The sequence below is a fragment of the Hyla sarda genome, chromosome 7 (assembly GCF_029499605.1).
Source record: "Hyla sarda isolate aHylSar1 chromosome 7, aHylSar1.hap1, whole genome shotgun sequence".
NCBI lineage: Eukaryota > Metazoa > Chordata > Amphibia > Anura > Hylidae > Hyla > Hyla sarda.
In genome coordinates this window covers 184,074,657-184,097,562 of record NC_079195.1, presented here as the reverse complement: position 1 = coordinate 184,097,562, position 22,906 = coordinate 184,074,657, and the positions used below count along the sequence as shown (strand labels likewise).

General features: G+C 43.7%; 1 protein-coding gene and 1 long non-coding RNA gene across 2 annotated transcripts in view; one reads left to right on the top strand and one right to left on the bottom strand.

Annotated features, from left to right (window-relative positions):
• Positions 1–15,434, top strand: part of LOC130282865 (uncharacterized) — a 92,015-nt gene extending 76,581 nt beyond the window's left edge. The window contains exon 3 of the long non-coding RNA XR_008846540.1: positions 15,322–15,434. This is a non-coding gene — a long non-coding RNA (uncharacterized LOC130282865). The remainder of the gene's footprint in view (positions 1–15,321) is intronic.
• LOC130282863 (uncharacterized) overlaps positions 3,044–22,906 on the bottom strand; it is a 30,292-nt gene continuing 10,429 nt past the window's right edge. Inside the window, exons 3-7 of the mRNA XM_056531742.1 lie at positions 16,190–16,300; positions 13,292–13,348; positions 9,969–10,091; positions 9,670–9,792; positions 3,044–4,651 (exon numbers count right to left, since the gene is read on the bottom strand). Coding sequence (XP_056387717.1) covers positions 9,670–9,792; positions 9,969–10,091; positions 13,292–13,348; positions 16,190–16,300 — 414 coding nt within the window. The 3' untranslated portion in view covers positions 3,044–4,651. The remainder of the gene's footprint in view (positions 4,652–9,669; positions 9,793–9,968; positions 10,092–13,291; positions 13,349–16,189; positions 16,301–22,906) is intronic.

Genomic DNA, 22,906 nt, shown 5'->3' with positions numbered 1-22,906 from the left:
TGAGCTTCCCGTTAGAAATTTGCGCTGCGGCGAAAAATTTTCTGCAGCTCATACTTGAAGCAGGAAACTTACTGTAAACCTGCCCGTGTGAATGTACCCTGTACGTTTCCATGGGGGGACAAACCTCCAGCTGTTTCAAAACTACAACTCCCAGCATGTACTGACAGACCGTGCATGCTGGGAGTTGTAGTTTTGCAACAGCTGGAGGCACACTTGTTGGAAAACCTTCAGTTAGGTTCTGTTACCTAACTCAGTATTTTCCAACCAGTGTGCCAATAGCTGTTGCAAAACTACAACTCCCAGCATGTACTGATGCTGGGAGATGTAGTTATGCAACAGCTTGAGGTACGCAACTACAACTCCCAGCATGCCGAGACAGCTGTTTGCTGTTTGGGCATGCTGGGATTTGCAGTTTTGCAACATCTGGAGGGCTACAGTTAGAGACCACTGCACAGTGATCTCCAAACTGTGGACCTCCAGATGTTGCAAAACTACAAATCCCAGCATGCTCAGACAGCAAACAGCTGTGTGGGCATGCTGGGAGTTGTAGTTTTGCAACAGCTGGAGGCACACTTGTTGGAAAACCTTCAGTTAGGTTCTGTTATCTAACTCAGTATTTTCCAACCAGTGTGCCAATAGCTGTTGCAAAACTACAACTCCCAGCATGTACTGATGCTGGGAGATGTAGTTATGCAACAGCTTGAGGTACGCAACTACAACTCCCAGCATGCCGAGACAGCTGTTTGCTGTTTGGGCATGCTGGGATTTTCAGTTTTGCAACATCTGGAGGGCTACAGTTAGAGACCACTGCACAGTGATCTCCAAACTGTGGACCTCCAGATGTTGCAAAACTACAAATCCCAGCATGCCCAGACAGCAAACAGCTGTGTGGGCATGCTTGGAGTTGTAGTTTTGCAAGATCAGTATAGAGATCACTGTGCAGAGGTCTCTAAACTGTAGACCTCCAGCTGTTGCAAATCTGCAATTCCCAGCATGCCCAAACAGCTGTCTGGGCATGCTGGGAGTTGTAGTTTTGCAACATCTTGAGGGCTACAGTGTAGAGACCACTGTATAGTGGTCTCAAACTGTAGCCTTCCAGATGTTGCTAGGCAACTCACCCGCTTCCGTAGGATCCAGGGAGCCAGCCGCACGACATGCCGCCCGCGCCGATAATCTCAGCAGATCGTGTTCCGCAGCCTCCACTGATGGGTAAATGGACTTCGGCGTTCGGTCCCCTTCGGTTTCCCCATCCTGCCACGCCTATTGTGGGCGAGCAGAACGGGGAAAGCGAAAGTTAACCCCCCAGCCCCCGATCTGCTATTGGTCGTCGCTTTTGACGCCCAATAGAAGGGATAGGAGGGGTGGCACCCCTGCCACCTCACTCCTATACCTTCAGGGGAATCGTAGGTGTCTTGGACAACCACGATCCCCCTTATATTCCGAGTCACCGGGTCACCATAGACCCGTATGACCCAAAATAGGCGCAAATCGCAAGTGTGAATTCACTTGCGATTTGCGCCGGTCGCTGACATGGGGGGGGTCTGATAACCCCCCTGGGCATTTGCGCGGGGTGCCTGCTGATCGATATCAGCAGTCACCCCAGTTCGGTCCACCTTCCGGCGCGCGGCGGGGACCAAAAATTCCCACGGACGTACATGTACGTCCTGGGTCCTTAAGACCCAGGGTGTCAGGACGTACCGGTACGCCCAGGGGTCCTGAAAAGGTTAATGGGAACTATTTTGGGATATGTTTTGTTTTAAGAAGAACTTTAATGTTAGTATAATTTAAAAAATTGGCAAAAAGATCTGACATAAAGTAGTATAGAAGTAATATATAAAAAAATATCCATTTAGTCTGTTCCTAATTTGTAATGCATATAATAAAAATATACAGAGGGCAGAATGAATTAACTTAATGAATTAGGGGTACATATATAGCATATCTGAGGTATAAAACTAATGTTATGTAAACAGCCATTACAATTAAAACTCACAATTCATCATCAATCATGTTAGACTAAAATTTACATATGGCAAATTAAAAAAAAATCACCGGGTCCAATAATTATTATATAACCAAACCTACAAAAAGACGGGGGTCCCCAAAAAACAAGAAAGTATGCAATACTATATAATCAAATATACTTTATTTAGGAAACATAATTAAAATATCATTAAAATGATAGGACAAATGTACAGTGGAACGAAAACAGATTTGGACACTGGGTGCTAAATACATAAAATAAATAACATATTATATGGTATCATCCAAAGGAGATATCAGAATGGAGCCAATCTGGCTAATGTGTAAAATACTGCCAACAGGCTTGATAGGAAAGAAGGCAAACATCTTCCAATCATACATCCATTAGTACAAAATAAAATGCATTTAAAGCATTACGTTTGTAAACACAACCTCATACCTACAAGAGCCTGCATCCCAAACCATGTTTCTTCCTGGGGTGTCCTCGAAAAGAATGTGTGAGGCCTTAGAAATCTACACTAGCTCGGAGTGTAAAAAATGATACATTTCCCCATAATTTTTTCTTAATTTATATTCCACACCAATATCCACAAAATCTAACATGTAATCTATAGCACATTTTGATGAGGAGTTAAGTTGTAGATTCTTTTTGAGATAAGGATTTAAAGGGGTACTTTGGTGGAAAAAAATGTTTTCTAATCAACTGGCTCCAGAAATTTATACAGATTTGTAGCTTATTTCTATATAAAAATCTTAATCCTTCCAGTACTTATCAGCTGCTGTATAGTACAGAGGAAGTTGTATTACTTTCTTGAGTTCTTTTCAGTGTTACCACAGTGCTCTCTGCTGACACCTCTGTCCATGTCAGGAACTGTCCAGTGTACAAGCAAATCCCCATAGCAAACCTCTCCTCTTCTGGACAGTTCCTGATATGGACAGAGGTGTCAGCAGAGAGCACTGTGGTCGGACAGAAAAGAACTCCAGAAAGAAACACAACTTCTTCTATAGTATACAGTAGCTGATAAGTATTGGATAGATAAAGATTTTTAAATAGAAGTAATTTACAAATCTGTTTAACTTTCTGGCACCAGTTGGAATTCCCTCTTTAAGTGCGCATTTACACTACATGTTACTCTGTTCTTATAACCCCTCTTATTGTTTCAATTGCCAATTCCTATTGGAACCACCTTTCTGTCAATAAGGATGGCCATACACTTTAATAATGTTTGTTCACCAAACAGTTATCTCTTCTGACTTCCCCATACATATAAGTGTTTGGCACTTCTGGACATTCATGTGTTCAATATGGGGAGTAATGGGGTAAGTTTATCTCTCCCAGAACAATAGGATCAGGTCGTAAAAATTCAACATGCCTGACCTTTCTCTCCACCATCATCTAGAGGGAGGCCACCAAACACCCACCCACCAAAGTCTGCAGGCTTGTATGACTGAAGTCTAAAGTGTATTGACAACTTTAGCCAAGTCCAACAGCTTGGTAAGAAGTGAATGTACAGTAATTGGGGGCGGGCTCAGTGCTTGTCTTGGACATGCCCATTCCTGAGCAGTGGATGTCACAGTAAATGAGCAGCAGAATAGAGGAAATTTGTGAGCCAAATAGAGAAGCTAGATATATATAAAAAATAAATAAAATCTGCATGGCCTAGTGGGTCACATATAAAAGCATTATTTTTTTCTGTGATATGACAGGTACACTTTAAGTTAGTTCTCTTTAAGGTTATTTTTTTTGTTTTATTTGACTGTAATAAATGTATGCCATACATTTTTATTATCTCGAGCAATGTTTCATGTAAATGTTTTAGTTTAAAAATGGGTGAACATCCTCTATAAATGGCCTTTTCGTAATTGTTGCATTGAGTTATACAAGTGTCAAAACAGGATGCATATTAATTAGTATACATCTTACAAGGATGATTCAAATCTTCATTATGGCAGAAATCCTATACAGTGACCCCCTGACATACGATGGCCCCGACATATGATCAAATCGACATACAATGCTTTTTTATGTCGGGGCCATCGCATTAAGTGCTATCCGGATAGCAGCTTAATGTTCCCCGTGTGGTGCGGTGAGTATTACTTACCCCTCCACGATGCTCCGGGGTGCCCTTCGGGTCCAGCGCTGGTCCTCCGGTGTCTTATCGGCCCTCTCCGGTGACGTCAATACGCTGTTGCGCATGTCATCCAATAGGAACGGCGTGCGCAGTGGCGTAATGACGTCGCTACGCAGGCCCAGTAAGGCCATGCGGAAGACAGCGGAGGACCAGAGAAGACAGCGGAGGACCGGAGAAGACAGCGGAGGACCGGAGAAGACAGCGGAGGACCGGAGAAGACAGCGGAGGACCAGAGAAGACAGCGGAGGACCAGAGAAGACCATAAGAGCCCAGCAGAGGACCGGAGAAGACCAGGAGAGCCCAGCAGAGGCCCGGGATCACCATCGGCAGCGGCGGGGACACCATCGGGAGTGGCGGGACGCGGTCCGTAGCAGCGGGGACAGGTGAGTACAGCTTCCTATACTTTACATTACATGAATCCCTCAACATACGATGGATTCGAAAAACAATGGCTTGTTTGGAACGAATACCATCGTATGTTGAGGGACCACTGTATCAGAGTCGCTGGTAATGGAGGTGTGGAAGGTTAATAATAGCTGTAAAACAAAGAATAATTGTTTATTTATCGTAGTAATAAAGCAAAAGCAATTTAGAAGAATAACAACTACAAATAAATTAAACAAAGTCTTAGGTGACCAGATAAAAGCAGAAGAAAAAGGAGGAAAAACAACTAAAGATACAAGAAGATAAGAAAATGATTAAGAAGAAGATGGTCAATAAAACTTAGAGTACCTGTCACCAAACCAAACTTTCAATATATTGTTCCTTATGCAATTATAAGACACTTTGCTATTTATTCGCTGTTTAAACTCTCAACCTTTATATGTTTTTAATATAATTGTAAAAATGGCCACTAGGGGGCTCTATTCTGTTCCCTGCCGCAAATCAAACAGTTAGACCAAACTCAGGAAGTGTGTGCGGGGCATGGCGAGGCCCAGCTCTCACAGGCTTTAGTGACGTCACGCCTGCTGGGGAACCCCCACTTTCTCCTGCCGGGAGCTCACAAAATGTGAGCAAGGGAAAAGGTATGATATAGAGCTTTTTAAAGCTCGTAACATTTTGTTAAGGACAGGAGGGGTGTAAGGAGTAGTTAGGGAATATAATCTGAGTTAGTTTAGAAAATATGGTTTGCTGACAGGTACTCTTTAAAGATTGTCAAAAAAAATAAAGAAGAATGCCACCTGCTTTTATATTGATTGCCATATATGTGCAACTCTAGTGATGTCTCTTGATTTGTGCGAGACTATAACGTTCAATCTACAGATTTAGTGGAAGTTCCATAGACCTTATTGCAAAATCCATAGATTGTTGTCAAATGCAAGTCTTGTGTTCAGGTGACAGAGCAAAGATTTAAAGGGGTACTCCGGTGGTCAACGTGTTTTTCCTTTTTTGACTTGCCCTATTTGTTTTGTTTCATTTCTATTCTTGTTGTTTAGCCTACTCTATTTCCGTTCTTCGTTGTCCTTTTATCCCCCACTTTATTTTCCTATCTTTGCTTCTATTTCCTGCTTCTTGCTGTGCTGAAAACTACAAATCCCAGCATGCCACATGCTTTGCTGGTTTTGGGCGGCTCCTTTTTTTTTTTTTTTTGTTCCGCCCTTTACCCACCCTACTATTTTCCGGGGTTGGTCCCCTTATACACAGCACACTAATATAATCAGCCCTGGTTGGGATACACTGGCATACACACACAAAAGGGACTACAACTCCCAGCATGTATCATTCAGGAGTCTTCAGTCTGTGGTATAACACCAGCATGCTGCCTCTGTAGGCTCCTGGGGTTTGTAGTTCACCACACCTCTATAGGGCATACACCAGTGTTTCCCAACCAGTGTGTCTCCAGGTGTTGCAAAACTACTACTACCAGCATGCCCAGACAGCCAAAAGCTGTCCGGGCATGCTTGGAGTTGTAGTTTGATATTGCTGAAGACACCCTGGCTGGGAAACAATGCACTTTGTAATATACTGAATTGGCTAAAACAGTGTTTACCAATCAGTGTGCCTCCAGCTGTTGCAAAACTACAACTCCCAGAGTGCCCTCCCAGGGCATGCTGGGAGTTGTAGTTTTACAATAGTTGGAGGCACACTGGGTTTGGAAACACTGGAGTAACATGATGTGTATTCTGAATAGGCTAGAAAAGTGATTCCCACCCAGTGTGCCACCAGCTGTTGCAAATCTACAACTCCCAGCATGCCCAAAGTCTGTCAAGGCATGCTAGGAGTTGTAGTTTTGCAACAGCTGGAGGCACACTGGTTTGTAAACACTAGCATATACACACATAACAGGGACTACAACTCCCAGCATGTGTCATTCAGGAGTCCCCCCCTTCACACATAGAAATCATCCCCAGTCCGAGATTTATTCCCCTGCAGTCTATACATCCCCAGCCCGTGCACTTTGTTATCTTCCCCTTAAGATAACACTCTTATCTTCTCTCTCTTTTTTTAGTGCAGACCTGCATCCTCAGAAGACAAAGCAGGGGGAGGGGAGATGAGGAGCTGTGTATGTCCTCTCTCTCCCCCTGCTCTAGCTTCTTTCTGTCATGCAGACCTGTATCCTCCAGGAGGGGGAGATGAGTGGGCGTGGCTTCTTTCTCTCATGCAGTTCTGAAAGAACAAAGAAAAAAAGCCCTGACATGTTGTCCACAGCCTAATCCTAACATGGCCGATGCTGTGGATAACAGTAAGAGATCCAACAAAGAACTACAGAACTTCCTGGCCCACAAAAAGGTAAGAAAAAAAGACACATGCTACACAAACATATAATACATGTCAATTGCAAAAAACATGAACATTAAAAGAAGATGCAATATAGTCAAAAATCTTAACCACCGGAGTACCCCTTTAAGCAAATATCCTGCCGCCCAAGCTATGATTGGAGTTGTACTGAAATCATGAAATCATGAAAAAAAAAAAACATAAAGCAAATAAAGGATTAGATGAATAAATAATAGAACTTAAAGGGGTACTCTGGGGGTTAAGATTTTTGGCTATATTGCATCTTCTTTTAATGTTCATGTTTTTTGCAATTGACATGTATTATATGTTTGTGTAGCATGTGTCTTTTTTTTTTTACCTGTTTGTGGGCCAGGAAGTTCTGTAGTTCTGTGTTGGATCTTTTACTGTTGTCCACAACGTCGGCGATGTTAGGATTAGGCTGTGGACAACACGTCGGCTTTTTTTTCTCTGTTCTTTCAGAACTGCATGAGAGAAATAAGCCACGTCCACTCATCTCCCCCCTCCCGGAGGACACAGGTTTGCATGACAGAAAGAAGCTAGAGCAGGGGGAGAGTGAGGACGTACACAGCTCCTCATCTCCCCTCCCCCTGCTCTGTCTTCAGAGGACGCAGGTCTGCACTGAAAGAATGTATAGACTGCAGGGGAATAAATCTCGGACTGGGGATGATTTCTGTGTGTGAAGGGGGGGGACTTCTGAATGACACATGATGGGAGTTGTAGTCCCGGGTTATGTGCATGTATGCTAGTGTTTACAAACCAGTGTGCTTCCAGCTGTTGCAAAACTACAACTCCCAGCATGCCTGGACAGACTTTTTGCATGCTGGGAGTTGTAGATTTGCAACAGCTGGAAGGACACTGGTTGGGAATCACTGTCCTAGCCTATTCAGCATACACATCATGTTACACCAGTATTTCCAAACCAGTGTGCCTCCAACTGTTGTAAAACGACAACTCCCAGCATGCCCTGACAGCCTTTGGGCATGCTGTGAGTTGTAGTTTTGCAACAGCTGGAGGCACACTGATTGGGAAACACTGGCCTAGCCTATTCAGTATATTACAAACATAGTGCATTGTTTTGGCTGTCCGGGCATGCTGGTAGTAGTAGTTTTGCAACTCACGGAGGCACCCTGGTTGGGAAACCCTGGTGTATGCCCTATAGAGGTGTTGGTGAACTACAACCCCCAGGAGACTATAGAGGCAGCATGCTGGTGTTATAACACAGACTGATGACTCTTGAATGATACATGCTGGGAGTTGTAGTCCCTTTTGTGTGTGTATGCCAGTGTATCCCAACCAGGGCTGATTATATTAGTGTGCTGTGTATAAGGGAGCCGACCTGGGAAAATAGTAGGGTAGCAGAACAAACAAACAAAAAAATAAAGAAGGAGCCACCCCAAACAAGCAAGGCATGTGGCATGCTGGGATTTGTAGTTTTCAGCAAAGCAAGAAACAGGAAATAGAAGCAAAGATAGGAAAACAAAGTGGGGGGATAAAAAGACAACAAAGAACGGAAATAGAGTAGCCTAAACAACAAGAATAGAAATGAAACAAAACAAATAGAGTAAGTCAAAAACAGAAAAACACGTTGACCACCGGAGAAAATGAAGAAAGTGAAGGACAAGATAAAAAAGAAGATCTAGGAGATGAAGGAAAGAAGACGTGTGAGAAGGAGAAAAATGATGGAAGAAGCACAGGAAAAAGGCCAAGAAGAAGTGCAAAAAGGGAAAGAGTATAAGAAGAAGCGATGCAAAGAAAGGAAGGAGAACATGAAGCACCCAAATGTAAAGGAAAAGAAATGGAAGGGAAAAAACGAACATTAACAAGGTGGACAGAAAAAAAGGGAGTAAGAAGCACAGGAAAAGGGACAAGAAGGAGAACAAAGAGGGAAAAAAAGCATATGAAGAAGCAATGCAAAGAAAAAACATGAAGCACCCAAAGGTAAAGAAAAAGAAGTGGATGTGGAAAAAGGACATAAAAAAAAAGTTGATGGGAAAAAAAGGAGGAAGAAGTGGTAAACATTAAGAAGGAACAGAAGAAGGAACAAAAGAAGACGAAATGGAGTCATTGTTAATAAAACATAAAAAAAAGATATCTATATATACTCAGATACCATTAAAAACACCCTGTGTTCCAAGAGTCACAACTACAGTACTACATGTACTGTGTTAAATAACTTTTATTAGTTTTTGGATTTTGGGTTTTATTTATGTATTTAATCTTTTACAGCATTCACTTTGCAATATAACCATTATGTTAGCTTTATTTTGCAGGTCATTACAACTACAGCAATAATAAATAAATATAGTTTTTGTTATGTATTACAACTTTTGCACAATAAAAAAAATGTAACTTTTTTTAGGCTAAGTTTCTACATTGCAGTTTTTGAGCCAAAGTCAGAAGTGGATCCATAAGGAGAAGTGTAAGTCCTTCCTTTATATGTCCTATTCCTTTTGAATACACTTCTGGCTTTGGCTCGAAAACTGCAGTGGCAGGACTCCAAAAACCGCCAGAAAAAAAACCATGTGGAAACTTAGCCGAAGAGGGACTTATTGGACCAGGTCTCAATTTTTTAAATTTTTTTTTTGTTTTGCAGTGTCTTTTATGGAAAAATGAAGATTATTGTTACATTTAGTCCTAAAAAAAAAACATGCCCTCACATGGGTCTCTAGATGGGAAAATAGAAGAGTTATAGCTATTGGCAGCCGAGGAGAAAAAAATAAAAAATGGTCCGGTTCCGAAGGGATAAAAGTCCTATATTATGATCACACCATTGCCTTTTATAGGTTAATATATCTCTTCTTTAGTACAATCTTACCTAAGAATTGTCTTTTGAATGAGAACTAAGAGCGGTGATTCCAATCAATCCAGCAGGAAGGGAAAGGAGGAGGACCAGAGAATTCATGGCAATAAGTGTGTAGTAATATGGGGAAAGTTGTGACTGGGAACATGGAAGATAAAGAAACTGTTGTCACTTGATGTTTATAACTCTGTATCTGCAATAAAATACTTTTACTATGGATATAAAGAGGAATGAACTAGGAAATTTGTCAACTCCAACAATAGAACCTCACTGCTCCCCAATGCACAAAACCAGACAAGATCAGTTTTACTTACATATGTATAGCAAGCGTTAATGAAGCACAACTTCTTAAATTCTCCAAGGTCAATAACAGCCAATGCCAATGAGGTAGCGCAGGAAATCCATGTCATAATGTTGAAGACAACTGAACTGCATACCTAGGTAAGGAAAAGTCAGCGGATGAATATTGGAAAAGGCAACATGATGTCTTAATTAGTTCAATGTCTAATTTTTATTTTTAAAACATTAAAGGGGTACCCTAGACATCTTATTCCCTATCATAAGGATAGGGCATAAGATGTCTGATCATCGCGAGGGCCCCGCCGCTGGGGACCCCCCGCGATCTCTCCTGCCGCACCCCCATTCACCAGCTCTGTGGCTGACGACGGGTAATACAGGGGCTTGAGTATTGTGACGTTACGGCCCCGCCTCCTCACGACGTCACACTCTGCACCTTCAATGCAAGCCTATAGGAGGGGGCAGGACGGGCGATACAGGGGTCGGAGTATGGTGACGTCACGGCCCTGCCCCCTCGTGACATCACGCTCCGCCCCCTCAATGCAAGCCTATAGGAGGGGGCAGGACGGGCGATACAGGGGTCGTAGTATCGGGACGTCAAGGCCCCGTCCCCTCGTGACATCACGCTCTGCCCCCTCAATGCAAGCCTATAGGAGGGGGCGTGACGTCCGTCACGCCCCCTCCTATAGGCTTGCATTGAGGGGGAGGGGCCATGACGTCACAATACTCCGGCTGGTGAATGGGGGTGCTGCAGGAGAGATTGCGGGGGTCCCCAGCGGCGGGACCCTGGCGATCAGACATCTTATCCCCTAAGATAAGATGTCTATGGGGCATAGTACCCCTTTAAGGGTGGTTACAAATGCATTGTCCATTATTCACATGCTAGACCACTATAGTGTAAAGGAGCTCAACACCGAATCCTGTTATAACTACAGTCAGTCATATGCTTGCTTGTTAAAAAAAAAATAAATAATATATATATATATATATATATATATATATATATGTTTTTTTTTTTTTTTGTTTGTTTCCTGCTGTGATCCCATGTATTCAGATGCCCATTGCCCAATGTCCTTTATCCATTCCAACCTGAATTACTAAAATATCTCCTGCTTCTCTTTTCGGAGCAAAACACACTATAGGAAGCCATTGCCGACACTTATTTGCCACAGCAGAAAAGCAAGTTCCCTATTGCTACATGAGGGTGTCAGAATAGGTCTTGGGGAGAATTTATGGCCCAAAACAGCTTTGAAACAATGTTAAAGGAAAGAGCGAGCTATAAAATACAATTACGATTGAGAAAAAAGTGTAGAACAGGGTAAAAAAGGAAAAGAAATTCCATATAGACATCAGCTTGAGTTTGTGAAAATGAGAGTGGTGATTTCTTAGAGCTCAATGGCCGACACTTTGCCAAAAGTATTTGATGAGGAAAAACCCTCTCCACATACATACAATGGCATATGGATGTAATAAAGTAAAGATACCCAGCTTATGTTTCCTCCTATTCCCTACAGTGGAAAACTGCTGCAAAGAATGGCTCCTACTCATCCATAACATAAAGATATCCAGATAATAAATCCTTAAAGGATACAGTCCTATGATGCAGATTGGTGCAATTCGACAAAACCAAGCCCCAAAGCAAGGAAAATACCAGCATGATTTTGTCAGTAATACTTCCCATTTACAAGCAAAACGCTCTGCCATTGACCATTGTTGTCTGCATGCCCTATCCATATTGTTGAACTGTAGCCTTAAAGGGGTACTCTGGTGGAAAACTTTTTTTTTCTTTTTATGAACTGGTGCCAGAAAGTTAAATAGATTTGTAAATTATTTCTTTAAAAAAAAAAACATAATCCTTTTAGTACTTTTTAGTAGCTGTTTGCTACAGAGGAAATTCTTTACTTTTTGAATTTCTTTTTTGGGTTGTCCACAGAGCTCTCTGCTGACACCTCTGTCCATGTCAGGAACTGTCCAGAGCAGCAACGGTTTGCTATGGGGATTTTCTCCTGCTCTGGACAGTTCCTGATACGGGCATCAGGTGTCAGCAGAGAGCACTGTGGACAACACAAAAAAGAAATTCAAAAAATAAAGATTTTCCTCTGTAGCATACAGCTGCTAAAAAGTACTGAAAGTATTAAGATTTTTTAATAGAAGTAATTTACAAATCTGTTTAACTTTCTGGCACCAGTTCATTTAAAAAAAAAAAAAGGTTTTCAACAAGGGTACCCCTTTAATCACAAAGTGGAAAAAACAGATTTTTGGGAATCTTTATGTTCTAACTGCATTTTCAACTAATGATGCTTTGACATAAAAGACTTTGTGGCCATATGTGGACACCTCTCCTATATATGATGTTAGGGGGGTTTCACCCATGTATAACAATCTGATTTGGTGGAGAAGACTTTATGGTATGAGACTGTGTGGTGACTAGGGTGTTGCAGTATGTAGCAGGGTCTAGTGGTGTTAACCCTGGGGGCAAGATGTTGTTAACCCTTTAGTGTTCGTGACACCAGGATGTGGTTATTCCGGTATGGTAACCGCCGTCAACCAACCCAAAACGGTTTTGTTACTAGGGGGCTTGACTAAAGCCCATTGGTTGCTAATGCCTGGGGTTCCTGTGCCCATGGAACTCTGGGTATGTCACATGACAGTGGTTCACATGACTAACACTTTTATACATATTGACAATGCATACACAATATATACAATGCATTTAAATAGAACAATAAGAAGGTGAGCAAGGGGGGTAAAACCCTGCAGGAGAGCCCTATGGACTCAAGGGACACTTGCGGAGGGGACTTGAGGATGCTACACGACTAGGTCCTGTACCGGGACACCACAACTGTTTTCCAGGTTTCCAAGTGAAGGGTAATGTAAATGCTACAGCATACAAAAGCAATTTAGACAACTGGATGTTTTGTATTAACAGTTTTTGAATGCCGTGTTCTGATCCAGTAAGACAGTGCCCTCGTTTAAAAATGTGGGTCCATAAAGACATAGTTTGACTTGTTTGGTGTGGAGGAACTTGGGCAACCTGCACAGAGCCTTGACATTAACTTCATCAAAGACTTTTGGGATGAACTAAAATGACAATTTAGAGACAGGCCTGATCTCACAATTTCTCTCAGTTACTATGTTGTGTTAAGCCTTCGCAGTAGAGTGCCAGCTTTTATAGCCACAAAAGGGAGCCAGCTCCATTATGATATTTTGTATATTTTGACTGGAATTGCTCTTAAGACTGCATTAGTCATTGTATCCTATCAAAATGTACAGTAAATACAATCAATGATGACTTCATGAACTTTCTAAAAAAAAAAAAAAGTTCCATTTATGAACTCACCAGATGTGTGGTAGGTTTTCTCTTGGTAACCAATAATATGTAACCGGTAATAATATACTGTGGAGAAAAAAAACAAAAAACATTTGGCTATTTTCAACTGATTCTCTCAACATGCAGTATAGTATTTGTACAGAACATGTCATTCAACACAGAGGACAACACAAGATGAGTGATATGGACATTTTGTAGTACATGGGTACTGGAGCAAAGGTCAGAGTTGGACTAAAGTGGAAACCTAATTTTTCAGGGTATTATCTTTAAAGTAGTACTCCGCTGCTTTGGGAACAAACGCTGGAGCCGGTGCCAGGAGCTCATGACATCATGACCCCCTCCCATAGACTTGCATTGAGGGAGCGGGGTGTGACGTCAAGAGGGGGCGGGGCTATGACATCACGAGCTGCCGACTCCAGCATTCGAAACAGTTTGTTCCAAACCCTGAACAGCGGAGTACCCCTTTAATCTATGACATGGCATTTAAAGGGGAACTTTGGTACTGAACATCTAATCCATGGGATAGGGAATAAGTGTGTGATTGTGGGGGGTCTGACTGTTGGGACCCCCGCAATCTTGTGCCTGGCACCCCGGCTCTACTCATGCACAGAGCGACCTCCACTCTGTGCAAGGATTACTGTCAACTATGATACAAAGCGGTGGCCAACACTCCCCTTCATGTATCTCTAAGGGATATCTGGAGATACAGTGTTCATGTATCTCCGTCTCTCCCATAGAGATACATGGAGGGGCATGTCGGCCAGCGCTTTGTACCATGGTTGACAGTAATCCTTGCACAAAGTGGCCGGGTGCCAGTTAAAAGGTCACAGGGGTCCAAGCAATCATACACTCCCCAGCAATCCTACATCTATCCCCTATTCTGTGGATAGGGGATAAGATGTTCCGTACCGGAGTTCCCCTTTAATCTTCTGGGTAATACAATATCTTTGGAAATGCCAGGAGGCATGATAGTAGAGTACATTTTCTCAGTGATTACGAGAGACATTGAAAAATCAATGGAGTATGGTGTTTCCTCTAAGCTTTTATAACTAGTGTGCAAGATAGTTAGGGAACTAGGCATTATATCCTCTAAGTTGCATTGCATATAACACTTAAATAAGAATCCATAAAACAGCCACTCACTGTGCCATATGTATCACTTTTATACAGAGTCCACATAAATGTTGCTTACAACATGTAGTTAAAGGGGTATTCCAGTTTTTTTTTTATTTGACTATGCTACAGGGGCTGTAAAGTTAGTGTAGTTCATAATATAGTGTCTGTACCTGTGTGTGACGGTTTTCTCGCAATTATTCTGTGATTTTCACCCTAATATTTATTTTTACCAGCATACAAAATGACTGCTGTATCAAATTTTTCCCAGGTTGCAATGCGCCCGAGACCTGACTCACTAGTCAGCTGATGACAGGGAGCCTGTCTGCTTCAATGGGTGGAGGGATCGCTTAGTGGGAGAGATATCAATCTGCAACTAATGCATCAACTGTAGGCACCCTGATTGAAAACCATGGGTCTTTTGAATGGATGCAGCTCATTTATGTTTCAATGGGTGGGGTGGCTGATGTGTTTTAGGAAAATGGAATTATGGGATTTGTAGGCAAAGAAGAAAACTCAAACTGGAAATACAAGTTCATAAATAGCTAGCCACAGTATTATGGTAATCTCATGACATAGCCATTTAGCCCCAAGACAAGCGCAGATCCTTCCTAATCATGTCCATTACTGTCTGCCAGGTACGTACTAAAATCACCTTTTGGTGGATAACCCCTTTTAATCCGGGTAATCTACAGACAAAATGATGGCTCTCTGGAGGTCTATGGGTGAAAGGGAGATGATGTGTTCCCTTGTGGACTAGATGAGAGGTTAATAGTAACAACCCTGATGTTCTATGATAGTGAAGAGTTTAAAATCAACATCACTAGCACTCAAGAAAAATAAATTGACTAATTCTACTACTAGTCTACAAAGCTCTCAATGTCATATGTCTTTACTCTTGTATTTACCTCTGTTTACCAACCCAGTGGAGCTCTTTGCTCAGCCAGTGACCTGCTCCCTCTGACCGGAAGTATGCAAGATTCCGCGAGATGCCGGCCAGGACGCAGGAACAGCGGCGAGAAATTCGATAAGATGTCTAATACATGTGTGTATATATATTATTAATGTTCATTTATTTAACATGCCTCAACGCGTCACCTTAAATACTCTTTCTGTATATTTGGATTGACTGGAGCGAGTTCTTTGGAATTTTGGAGGATGCCATATCTAGGTCCTGGATGTGATGTGACATATCTACTTGGCGGGGGGTATGTAGAGTTGAGAATTTTGCACTATATCATTAATTCCTCTGAGCACTGGTATTTATGTTTTTTTCTTTTATATTGGTTATCACACACAGATCTGCTTGGAGTACATCCAGATTTTATTTCCTGCGCTCTCCTATTGGCTGTTATGGGATACCTTTTTGGTGGAGGATAAGATTGTATCTTTCTATGTTAACATGGCTCCAGGGTGTTTGTGGTGAACCCTATTATTCTGGGGGTCGCTGCGTACACTGGGTGAGTCATAACATCTTATTATATATTTTTATTTTTTCTTGCTGATTTATTTTGCTTCAGTTAGTAGCGCTCCCTAATATTTACTTCTAAAATTGTCTCTTTGTAGGATGTCCTCCATGCTGGAGCCCTTCTCTGGAACCCACTGATTTAAAACACTACTCTTGCTCCTTATATCCCCTGTTCCCCCCTGTTGTATATTTTCTTCTGGTGGGTTAACACAGACCACCTGAAAGGGGTATATGTATGTGATAATCTATTCTACATACAATATATTTGACATATAAGAAATACAAATATATATATATATATATATATATATATATGTAATACTTACAATTGCTGATGTCCAGTATGCAGTGCCATATGATGCTAATTTGGATTCAGTATTATACAACAAAGACAAGCTCACTATAATCTGCGCAACGGCTGTTAAAATAATTGAACCCTAAAAAGAAAAATGGATAATAAATATTATACACCAGAGCTGAAGACATATATTAATTTAACAAGTATGCAAAGATCATCGTGGTGTCTCAGCAGTTGTTCTTTTAGTGACTGTCATTCTTGTCTACATAGTATTGTGGCATTAAAGGTGTACTCCGGGGAAAACATTTTTTTTATTTTTTTTAAATCAACTGGTGCCAGAAAGTTAAACAGATTTGTAAATGTATTTTATTAAAAAATATTTACCCTTCCAGTACTTTTTAGCAGCTGTATGCTACAGAGGAAATTCTTTTCTTTTTTAATTTCTTTTTTGTCTTGTCCACAGTGCTCTCTGCTGACACCTCTGTCTGTGTCAGGAACTGTCCAGAGCAGCATAGGTTTGCAATATGGATTTTCTCCTGCTCTGTACAGTTCCTGATACGGGCATCAGGTGTCAGCAGAGAGAACTGTCTAAAAGACAAAAAATAAATTAAAAAATAAAAGAATTTTCTCTGAGGTAAATATTTTTAATAGAAGTCATTTACAAATCTGTTTAACTTTCTGGCACCAGTTGATTTAAAAAAAATTTTTTTTCCACCGGAGTACCCCTTTAAGGGAATCTGTAAGCTCTATTTGCTGCTAAGACCTGCAGACTCTCTTGTACAGATGGTAGGATATAAAAGAAAACCGTACCTTTCCTGGAGCTGATGGCGATTGCCATACTTATAAAATCTCCTTTTTCCCCCCAGCCATTCGTCAAGTAGGTGGAGCCAAACTGCTCCAGTGTCACATAGCCTGTTAAACTTCCTCACTCACCCTTACTTCCCAGACCCTCCTTGACTGATGTACAGATCTGTGTATGTCAGTCAAGGAGGGCCTGGGAGGTCAAGGAAGAGAAGGAGGTGTGCCGAGATGTAGCTCCTCCTCCTTGACACTTGGCTGGGAAATAAAAAATAGATTTTGTATGTTTGGCCATCAGTTCCAGGCTTTCAACAGTTTTCTTTTATACTCTAACAAATATCCAATGGTAAATGCAGCTCTTAACAGCAAATAGAGCTGACAGATTCTATATGACTATTGCTACTTAAGCAAATTGCCCTTTCATTTTATTTTCTGTCTCTCTCTGTGATTAAAATCTGTATGTTCTATCACTTGCTTTCTTGCTCTCCCTGCTTGTCCAGGAGTCTCTCGACCTTCCAACAGAGCAGGCACGTTATCTGCCAAGGCTTCTACTACATACTACATACCGACTTACACTGCTTCCAATGACTCAAATAGAAGTTGCATAAATATATATTTAGTGTGTTCCCCTGGAGACATCTAGAATTAACCAGAATGTTGTCATTTAATTGTTGTGGCACTACTGATAGTTCAGACATTGCAAAAATATTCTGCAGTAAATATGTAAAAGTTTGCAATTAAATCTGCAGCAGCAAATTCACACTCAGCATACATTTACATGTTCATAATCCACATCAGATAATCCACAGTGGATTATGCTGCTAACCATTGATTTCAATGGGTCTGCAAAAAAAACTAAAGCAGTATTTCTGTAGTGGATTATGTACATGTGAACGTACCCTTGGGGCCCATTCACACGACAGAATTTCTGCCAGGAGATATTCTGGGTGGAGATTCCATCTGCTGCGGGGCCGACTTAGTGGTGCTAGGACCACTCGGACATGTGCAGCCTCCATAGACGGCAATAGAAATAATGAAATTGTTCATTCTGACAGTGGGTCCAGGGTACAAAAATTCTGCAGTGTGAACAGTGCAAAAGAATCCCCTTGAAAACTATAGGAGGCTGCTGCTCAGTGGAATTCTGCTCGGAAATGCTGTAGTGTGAATGGGCTCTAAATGATGTGGATTTGGAAAGGATTTGTCACTGTGGATTTTTCTACAGAGTGCTTAAAAAAACATTTAATTTACAAACTGCATTTGCGGATTTTACCATAGCCCTGTGCAGCAAAATCCACAGTGATAGGTTGGGAGGACTTCAAGATCTTCAAAGTTGCTGTAGAAGACTTGTTAAAGGGGTGAACATTTTTTTTAAAGGGGTACTCCGGTGCTTAGACATCTTATCCCCTATCCAAAGGATAGGGGATAAGATGCCTGATAGCGGGAGTCCCGCCGCTGGGAACCCCAGTGATCTTGCACGCGGCACCCCGTTTATAATCAGTCTCAGGAGCGTGTTCGCTCTGGGTCTGATTACCGCTGACCACAGGGCCGACGGCGTGTGACGTCACACCTCCGCCCCCCGTGTGACGTCACGTTCCGCCCCTCAATAGAAGCCTATGGGAGGGGGCGTGATAGCTGTCACGCCCCCTCCCATAGGCTTGCATTGAGGGGTGGAGCGTGACGTCACACGGGGGCGGAGGCGTGGCGTCATACGCCGTTGGCCCTGTGGTCGCCGGTAATCAGACCCGGAGCGAACAGGCTCCGGGGACTGATTATAAACGGGGTGCGGCGTGCAAGATCACCGGGGTCCCCAGCGGCGGGACTCCCGCGATCAGGCATCTTATCCCCTATCCTTTGGATAGGGGATAAGATGTCTAAGCACCGGAGTACCCCTTTAAATCAACTGGTGCCAAAAAGTTTAACAGATTTGCCAATTCTGTCTGGAGCAGAAGGGGTTGGCCATGAAGGGGTTTGCAATACTGTCAGGATCTGTCTAGAGCAGAAGGGGTTTGCCATGATGATTTGCTACTACTCTGGACAGTTCCTGACATGGACAGAGGTGTCAGCAGAGAGCACTGTGGTCAGGCAGAAAAGAACAATACAGCTTCCTCTGTAGTATACAGCAGCTGATAAGTACTGGAAGGATAAACACTGGCTCCTGTGTGGGGCCGCACTTTTTAAGATGGGTAACACTTTCCTCGAAAAGGTGGAAGGGAACAACGTATTGTCCATTGCAGCAGGTGGGGGTAAAAACTTCCCCTGTAAGGCCCTACTCTCGCCCTATTAATTCCCTTCTTGGCAAGTGCTACTCACCCTAAAAAGGGCGGCCCCACACAGGAAACTCTATTTCCACCTAAAAACCCTGGAAAATGTTCGTAGGGGGAAATAGGGAGAGGTTCCTGTGTGGGGCCGCCCTTTTTAGGGAGAGTAACACTTGCCAAGAAGGGAATTAATAATGCGAGAGTAGGGCCTTTACAGGGGAAGTTTTTGCCCCAAACCATTAAAATGGACCATACGTCGTTCCCTTCTACATTTTAGAGGTCTTTCCATCACAACAATACTTGGTGGTGTAGGTGGCACATGGTGAATTTTGTTCACGTTTCCTTTTGTTCGATAAAAAAAAAAAAATTTGGGTACATATATTTTATTCTAAGAATATTATTAAAAGTTACGTTTTACGTAATGCGTGGGTGGAAATCCTGGCTGATCCATGCCAGATTCATCTTCACAAAGGTCAGTCTCTCCACATTTTTCATGGACAGACGAGTTCTTTTTGGGGTTACTATGACCCCCGCCGCACTAAACACCCGCTCTGATAGCACACTACTGGCCAGGCAGGACAGCTTTTCAGGGCAAACTATTCTTGTTGGCAAATCAAGTCTGGCTGTCCAGCGGATCTTCAAGTTGTGTTGGCATGGGCATATCAAGGTATGCCATCACCTGCTGGTTCAGGTCCTGCTCCAGGTCTACCTGCTGCTGATGAGTTGCTTCACTATGCAGGTAAAGAAAGCAACTCATCAACAACTGCAGACTCAGGCGGCTGCTGATGGAGCCGGTACTGCTCCTGCCACCCCATCCCTACCCAGCAGCCATGACAGTGGAAGGTGAGCGCAGAGGGGCCCCCGAGTCAGACCTGCGAGAGGATGGACGATGGCGCAGATAGGCATCGGCCAACTGACTATGCAGGATGTCTCTGTAGTAGGTCAGTTTGTCCTCCCTCTCAGTGGGTGTAAAAAAGGTCCCCATTTTGTGCCGGTAGCGAGGGTTCAATAAGGGGGGAGAGCCAGAAGTCATCCCGCTGCCGAATGGTGACAATTCGGCGGTCACTACACAAACAACTGAGCATGCATCGTGCTATTTGTGCAAGTGACTCGAAGGGACTCCCTGCCTCCATCTCCACTGCAAACTGCCACAGTGTGTCTGGGTCCTCTGTCTCGTCTTCCTCTTAACCCTCTAGCTCCTCTAGCTGCTCCTGCTCCTCCTCTCCTGTCAGATGACTAGTAAAACTGCCCTTTTTGCAAAACCTAAACTGTGCTCCACTGTGCCCCTACCCCTCCTCCTTCAGTTCAGCCATGAGATGTAGACGCGACGTCTATAGTGCCCTAACCAGCCATCGTTTCCAACACATGTTGTAGTAGATGAAGCAGTGGAATGATGTAATTCATCCCGTAATCCTGGCGACTGGCTAATAGTGTGGCTTCCTCAAAGGGCCTGAGCAAATGGCAGGTGTCACGTATGAGCTGCCACTGGTTGACATTGAAGTTACACATGGGAGTCCCCTTATCCGCTTGGAACATCAAGAAATCGGTGATGGCTTTTCTCTGTTCATATAGTTGGTCCAACATATGGAGGGTGGAATTCCAATGTGTGGAAACGTTGCAAATGAGACTATGTTGGGGGATACCATTCTGATGCGGCAGCTCAAGGAGGGTGTGCTTTGTGGTGTACGAGTGGCTGAAGTGCATGTAAAGTTTCCTTCCCATTGTAAGGATGTCTTGCAAATAGGGGGACACTTCAGAAAACGCTTGACAATTAAACACGTGTGCCATTCAGGGCGCATGCCTCAGGCTTCCTTGTCACAGCGCAGACAAGATGTTCTTCCTGTTGTCGGTTACCATGGTTCCCATTTCCAGTTTTCATGGAGTAAGCCATGATCCAATTTCTTGATGAATGACTTTTAGCAGTTCCTTCCCTGTGTGACTCCGTTCGCCAAGGTAAACCATGTGAAGAACAGTGTTACACCGCCATGCCCTGTACAAATGGCATGCTGAAGGGGCATTGACACTTGTCCGTGCAGTGGACGTGATGGAGGATGAGGAGGCGGAGTCACACACTGTCACAGGACCAACAGCCTGAGAGCGTAGAGGTGGAAGCGACGTGACCTGTCCAAGTAACTGTTGTGGCTGTGCAGGAACCACATTCACCCAGTGGGCTGTAAAGGACATGTATTGCCCCTGACCATAGTTACAGCTCCACATGTCGTCTTTGCCGTGCACTTTGGTACACAGCGACAGGCTCAAGGACTGGCCCACCTTCTCTTCCACAAAATTGTGCAGGGCGGGTACTGCCTTCTTCGCAAAGAAATGACAGCTTGGGACTCTCCACTTCAGCTCGGCACAAGCCATCAGTTCTCTGAAAGATGCCGAGTCCACCACTTGAAAAGGGAGGGACTGCAGCACCAGCAACTTGGACAGGAGCACATTCAGCTTCTGCGCCGTTGGATGCGTGGGCGCATACTGTTGTCTCTTGAACATGGCTTTGCTGATAGATTGCTGGAGGAATGACTGACTAGAACGAGGATAAACAGGAGCATTTGGAGCGACAGAAGAAGGGTATGACACACAGATCCCTTTGGCTGAGGTGGTGAAGCCTTGGCTAGCTGAAACAGGGAGCGGTGTGCCACTGGGTGATGCAGCAGGCCGGACCACCCCATCAGAGCCACGGTTCTCCCAGGCTGCTTTATGGTGACGCTGCATATGTTGACGCAGGGCCGTGGTGCCAACATTGGGACCCTGGTCACGCTTCACCTTCTGTCGACACATCTTGCATGTGGCTAAGTTAACCTCCTCCGGATGCTTGATGAAAAACTGCCACACCGCCGAGTAGCTGATTTTCCCACCAACAGTACGCACTAAGTGACTGCTACTGCTGCCGACTCCAGGAACCCCAGTTCCACTACCTCCCGGAAAGGTAGGCTGCAGCGAAGCAGGTGGTCTCCCCCGGGCACGTTTGGCTCCAGATTTTCCACTTCTGCCACCATACTGACTGCCAACCATACTACCACCTTGTTGGCTCAGCTGCTGCCTCCCTATCAACCTGCAACCCTCTTCTCCTGATGATGATGAAGCCCCTTCTGCACCTGGCTCCCAAGAGCGATCGGCTTCATCATCATCGAGTTGTGTCTGCACGTCACTGATGTCCTCCTCAGGTTCATCAACAGGGTCTGCTTCAGGAGCCTGAACGCTGGCAACACCACCTCCCATGCCACTCTCCTCATCACTACTTGCCCGCCTAGCAGAGGAAGTAGTGGATGTCTCCTCCACTTCTTGGCTGGCCAGTAGCTGCTGATTGTCCTCTATTAGATTGTCCTCACTGAATAGTGGAGGTGAACCCACAGCATAAGATACTTCTGTAGGGGAGGGAACAGCATAGGACAGAGGCAATGGGAGGACAGGGACTGCTCCCGGGCCATGCCAACTGAGGGTTGTGTCTGAGGAACCCACCGACTGTTGACTGGGGGTGTCAGATGTCACTTGTGAGGAAGTGGATGACCGTGTTAACCAATCGATGACGGCAGATGGGTTGCTGGTCGAGACACGACCGCTAGCTGATATCGGGAGCTCAGGCCTCTTGCTTTGACTCCTGCGGCCACTCGCCCCTAGTCTGCTGCGACCTCTGCCAGATGAATTTCATCACAGGGGTTGCTGGCTGCAAATAGGCTGCATGCTGC